The 6,391-nt window shown below is 40.2% G+C and overlaps 1 protein-coding gene across 1 annotated transcript in view; it reads left to right on the forward strand.

Moving 5' to 3' along the window:
- LOC118325467 (leucine-rich repeat transmembrane neuronal protein 4-like) overlaps positions 1 to 4,643 on the forward strand; it is a 52,146-nt gene extending 47,503 nt beyond the window's left edge. The window contains exon 4 of the mRNA XM_035658174.1: positions 3,871 to 4,643. Coding sequence (XP_035514067.1) covers positions 3,871 to 4,089 — 219 coding nt within the window. The 3' untranslated portion in view covers positions 4,090 to 4,643. The remainder of the gene's footprint in view (positions 1 to 3,870) is intronic.
- The last annotated feature ends 1,748 nt before the right edge of the window (positions 4,644 to 6,391 follow it).

The following is a 6,391-nucleotide window of genomic DNA, read 5'->3' on the forward strand; positions in this document are numbered from 1 at the left end:
GGGGGGGGGGGGGGGGGGTAGTGTGTGGTCTGGTAGCATACAAATCTACGTTAGAAACACATTTACATACATGCTATTTTAGTTTTTCTATTGCTTTGGAAGTGCCTCGAGATGTCACAACGTTGCAGCACAGAGTCCGACCACACGTGTTGCATCACGCTGGGAGAAATGAGTTTGACATTGGCACAATTCGCCGCCTCTGCCATGTCATCAGTGAGTGTTATGGTTAATGTGTATCACATATAAAGCACTTTTTTTACTCTGAGTTTAAAAGAAAGTCCAGTTCCAGACAGTAAATTGCAAAACAGACGGAAACCTTGACGTTGATGCATTTGCTGCAGACTGAACATAATGATAAAAAATGAGGAGCCTCTTGTGTCGAGAAGGTTTAAATCAATCTGCACAGTGATGGCGAGCAGGATATACTTTATGTTTTTAAGCAAAGCAGATAAAAACTGACATAGCAAACAACCTCAAAGCTTTGCAGTGCCGTTTCATATTCTCTTCTGATTATTCTGAATGACGCAAACACCTTCAAAGACCCAAAATGCTATTTTAGTCTTAAACAAAGACACATATCTGCCAAAGCTTCACCGGGGGTTTGCGAGAAAACTTAAAAAATATTCCCAGTAGGCCTATATTTCAGCAACTGGTTCACTCCTGTGAAAAAAAGTAAATGTAAAGTACAGTAAAGTTGTCTAATAGAACAATAGCAAAGAGACAAGAAAACACTGCTCTGCTTGACTTAGCGTTATATGTTAGTGTGCTAACACGCTGAAATAAGATGATGAACTTTATAAACATTATAGCTGCTAAACCGCATTCAACAGCAACTACAGCCTCACAGGGCTACTGGCTTGGCTGTAGACTTTTAGGCTTTGGCAAGAAAACACAGAATTTGTCAATAAATACGCCTTTTGGAGCCAGCCTCAAGTGGCCGTTAGAGGAACTGCAGTTTTTGTTACTTTTAGTTTTTGTTTCTGCTGGATTTAGCATTAATAAGCAAATGTTAGCATGCTAACATGCTGAAATAAGATAGTGAACTCGGTGAACATTGTAGCTGCTAAACATCAGCATGTTAGCATTGTCATTGTGAGCATGGTAGCATTAGCATTCAATGGCAACTACAGCCTCACATGGCGTTTTTTTTGACTGGATTTGTCAAAAAAGAAGCTTATTAAGTCCATAAAATTGTTAAATATAACAAAAAATACATAATACAGACAGAGAATTGTTTACTGTTTGGGTTCATTGTACAGTTTTGAATATAATATGAAATATCTATGAATTATGTCACTTAAGGAGGCGTCGTGAGTTTATTGAATGATAGAAAAAGGCTCCCTTGAGGAACCAGTGGTTTAAGAGGTCATGAGAAGCTTTCAAGTCTGGACTGTTCACACAGTTTATAGTGAGGTGACCTATATAATAATGGTGCTATAGCTTTCTAAAAGGTGTATTTATTACAGATCTGTAGAGGTACGGCAAAAAAAAAAAAGCCTTTTATTGTCTCAGTAACTGCGGCTCTGTTTATTTTATGGCACCTTTTGGATTTAAGTTAAACAGAGGAGACAGGCTGTAGAAGAAAGAGCTCTGTACACAGAGAGGTCGGTTCAACCACTCCACCGCTTACATGTTTGACTTTTTACTACCGCAATAATTGGAGAAAACAAGTCCACAACGTAGCCGTTCCCCTTAATATTTTGCAGTCCCAGATCCAGATCCCAGATCCCCCCCCCCCTTTCCCCTGACGTTTAGCTCATTTTGCATTCGGGGCATTGTTGTTCATGAATTTTTTATTAAGTCCTCTGAAGTAGCGTGCAAAGTTCAGCTGTTGAATTTGACAATAGAGTGTTTCCAACTAATCTTCCTATTAAAGCGGAGAGCAAACAGAGCCAGATCGTTTCCGGATAGGGAAACATAACCTTTCTGAAAGCTGTGATTTTAAATTTAAGGGTCTGAACGGTGACAGCGCCGCGAACAAACCCTGACCTAGACCTGATACAGACGAAATCTTTCTGAAAGCCATTTCTGCATCAAATCAGCTTTAAGTAAATCCTTTTGTGATCCAATAAAATAATCCAAGACAACATATTTTATAATATGTGTTCTGCCCACAGCTCATAGTGTGGAAGTAGGGACGTCACGATAGCAGGAATGGTAGTCGATACCAATTAGTGCTGCAGCTATCAATTAATTAAGTAATGGAGTATTCTACCGATTATTCCATCGATTAATCGGATGAGAAATTAAAGCAATAGTAGCAATATAGCAATAGTAAATATACACCAAAGAAAATAAGACAGGTCTTGTGTCTTCTGTTGTACCCCCACCATCAGTACGTTTGAGGAGTAGTTAGATTACTTGAATCAGCCATAAAGTGTGTAGATAAGCTCAGGCTGCAGTGTAACAGTTACTGAAAGGCTGTGTGTTGTGTTCGCTGCCACATTAGTTTATGTAACATTAACGTTCCTACAGTCTGTTCACTGCTGAGTGTGGACAGCTAGTTAGCTAGCTAGCAGCTATGAGTCATTAAAGCCAATTAAAATAGCTAGCTAGCTCTTCACAGTGACGTGCTGATGTTGTGCTAAGCTAAACCGACCCTGTGTATGGAGTTTTAGTTTCATTTGAAAGGATCCCGAATGATGGACACTTTGTCGGGTTTTCTGGTCTCTTTTCTTTGCCGCTCGGTATTTTCTTTCCCAAAAACATGTTGTGCGACAGTTCAAAGAACAACAGCAACAACAACTCCTCAGCGTACTAACCCTAATCCAACGTACGCTGCTGCCTGTTTGTTTCGTTTTCATATAAACTATCTTTATTCTTATTCTTACGAGTCCACACAAAAACAACAACAAAACTAAACAATTTAAAATCAGTGTCAATAAAAACAGGAAAATAGGAAAAACTCTGATTCAACATATGAAAACAATAAACAAAGCAGCCTACAGTGTAAACAAAAACAATACTGTCACCAAAACAATAAATGTAAACAACCAAACAATGTTTGCAAACAGCAAAATAACATCTAAGATTGATCGACTTTATGAGTCTCATTTCTGTACCTCACACGCACCAAGTCCACAAGTCCAGCACAATAGAACAACAACTTTGCCATCAACGTGGTACCGAAGTATCGGTTCTTGTGATCTGTGATCTCTCTTTGAACGCTGCACCTTGTTTTCACATTAGAACCGATGCTAATATTAGCTCTCACATTCATTAAGCTACATTTTACTGCGTTAATGTTAAAATGCTGAACATACATCTCTGTGCGGAGGTCACCTTTAGCGTAACGCATTCTAGTGCTGCATGTGCATTAACAGACCTACATGAATGTTTCTGTGTTATGTTGCTTTGTGGATTTAAAGATATGTGAGTGCATCCATATTTTGCGTGAAGGCATTAATAGTTATTAGGATATTAATATCTTTATCACACACACCGTGATGCGGCTTAATTGACATAATTCAGACCACAGTAGCACGAAAACCTAAAGAGGGGTCTTTGAATCAGCAAAGTGCTTGTAATGCAATAAGCACTCTCTTCTAAATGGAGCCTTGACTCCATTTAAAAGAGGGCAGAAAATATGTGTGCACTCTTGCTTAAGGCTTTCATCTTGCATATAAATCACTCCAGCTAGAAAGTGGGTGTTGGAGTGCCACAGATTTCAGGTCTTGGGGCACGCACTGTATCAGCGGCCAAGGCTTGCATTAATGACAGCACGCTGCCACGACTGCATGAAGTAAATGAAGCCAATTCCAAGATATTCTGAGAGTGGATGAAATGTCGCAAACGGAGGCTTTTTTTTGTGTGTGGCTGATTTAAAAGATTTACTTGTGGTTTCTCCTTTTTTTCCCGCTTCCTGTCCAGATACCGCGGCAGCTGAGTGCTCTGACGTTGTACCGGTATGAGCAGTCGGTTCTGGATTACTGCCACGCCCACCTGTCACTGCACCTCAACATGGGCATGGAGCCCCCAACTCAGGCGCTGGGAGGTCCGAGGCCAGCCAAGTACCACCCGGGCCTGACGGCTGCCCTCCCCTCCGAGCCTGCGCTGCCTTGCCCCCAGACCCACTCCCTCCACCAGTGAGCCGGGGACACCGTGAGGCTCTGTGTCCAAATTACTAAACGTGGACCACTCAGATGAAAAGGAAGGCTTGTGTGTGTGTGGGAGGGGAACTGAGGACTGGTTAAGAAGCAAAAGGAGACAATTAATCTACTGCAGAGCATCCCGGACCCGCGGTAATGAAAATGGAAAATATTTCTCAGTGGAAATAGAGGGGTGCAGCGGTATTGATTAGTGAGCTTCTGACCTGCCTGACCCTCAGTGTCCTCAATTAGCAAAGGAGGCTGAACAGCAGCATGACTTTCCACGTTATGCTCTGCCTCTCGTGGGGGTATTAAGGCTAATAATTTAATGATTTGTTAATCTTATTAAAACATATTTCCTCGACTTCTCCTCATCCGGGCACCTCTCTGCTGCGTCGGATAATCAGAGGCCGTAAACAGAGCGGAGGGAGGAAGCAGCACGATAAGCAACTGAGTAGCAGAACAAATGAAAGATCAGCCAAGCTAAAAGGTTTTCTGCTGCTTTTTTTTTTGATCACGCTGTCAGTCAGAGTTCATCAGTCTATGGAAGCTCGTTTCCACCAGTGTGACGGGGAAAAGGGATCCTGTAAGTCATTATAATGAGAAACTGTCTCAAAATAATGACTCAATAGTTATTATTTTGAGATATTAAGTCATTATTTTCTCATTATTTTGAGATATTAAGTCAAAATATTGAGAAAGTTCTAATTATTTTGAGATATTAACAAATTTTTAGTTAATATCTGTTGAGAAAGTTTCTCATTATGTTGAGATATTAAGTCAAACTATTAAGAAACTCTCATTATTCTGAGATATTTAGTCATTATTTGGAGAAACTTTATCATTATAATGACTTACAAGATCCTCCCCCCCACATTGGCGGGAAAGGGCTTCCATAGCAGTCTCTCTCTTTAACCGAGGTCCCCGTAGCGTTTTTCATCTGAAGAAATGAGCCCAAACAAATGACATCACCCAACACGAGACAGAAAATAACGGACAATAATTGTCACATAAAATGTACAGCTTACACATCTTGCCGGCAGTAAGTATAATTTACATGGTGACTTTTGATTTCCTGAATGATTTGTGATGTTTATCACGTTATAATTAATTTAATCCATCTGAGAGATAAACAGATGAAAAATAAACAGTCAGCACAGATCTTTTGGTGCACCGGGAGCTTGAGAATATTTGCTTTTCGTCATCCATTTAAATCACTCTTGTAGTTAATGGCTTTCTTTTTTGTTTTTAAAAAATGTGTTCTTCGACCAGTTATCTGATTGTGCACTCATATATCTACGTGTGTGTGCTTTTTACAAGATGTTATATTATAATATATGGTAAATAAACTGTGGTAAATGACCGGTAACGGTGTCGTTCATCGAGATCAGTGGGATCAACACAAACAACCGTCTGCTGTATCGAGGCGGGCTGCGTAGGTGGTTGAAACAGAAGAGCGCTGAAGGCAACACTGACTGATATGTGTCTGGGTTTTTGCCTTAGTGATTAAAACCCTGATGGTAACTTCTTTTCATCCTCCTCCTGTGACTGTGTGTGACCGTTCCCGTGACGTAATACAGTATATACTCGACTGAACTTTTATGTTAACTTCCAGGAAAGAAACAAAACCCAATTAAGGTTCCTGGATATAAATAGTCAGCAGCTCCATGTTGTTCACACACAAACAGTGTGCCATGTGCCGAATGGTGAAGGCTAAATGTGATATAATTGGAACATTTGTCAGCTGGGAATTTACCGTTTGTTAAGCCAGTGAGCAGCGATTGTCCAATCACAGTTTAGCTACCGTAAATAGGCGAAAGCAAGCCGGTGTTTGGATTTGTGCTTGGAGCTGAAAGAGAGAGAGTTGAGAGAGTCATGTCTTTGTGCTTAGGAAGAATTGGATCAAACTGTGTTTATTTTCTCTAATTTAAAGCCGGGGTGAAATTAAAAATGTCATTGTTAAACCAGTTAAGATATTTTTATATCAAAGTCTAATCATTTTGTGTTCCTGTAAAACAAAACATGCTTATGTCAGCATGAACTAACGGATGTCAAACGATAATATCAATCAATCTTTAACTTTTAGCAACACAGAGCGAATATTCATTAGTTAGCTATCTAGCGGAGCTCACTGGTTACTGTACAAACACACAACTTTATCAGTGATTTGGGTGAAACTGGATCATAATTTTTGGAGAGAATAAAGAGAATATAGCCGCTGGTAGCTAACTGCTAATGTAGCTGCTGTTAGTGTTAACAACTGAGCGGGGCTCAGCAGCGTCCCAGTGAACACAACCTCCGAG

This window comes from Morone saxatilis, unplaced genomic scaffold, assembly GCF_004916995.1.
Source record: "Morone saxatilis isolate NCDOM2014 unplaced genomic scaffold, NCSU_SB_2.0 Contig16, whole genome shotgun sequence".
Taxonomy (NCBI): Eukaryota; Metazoa; Chordata; class Actinopteri; family Moronidae; genus Morone; species Morone saxatilis.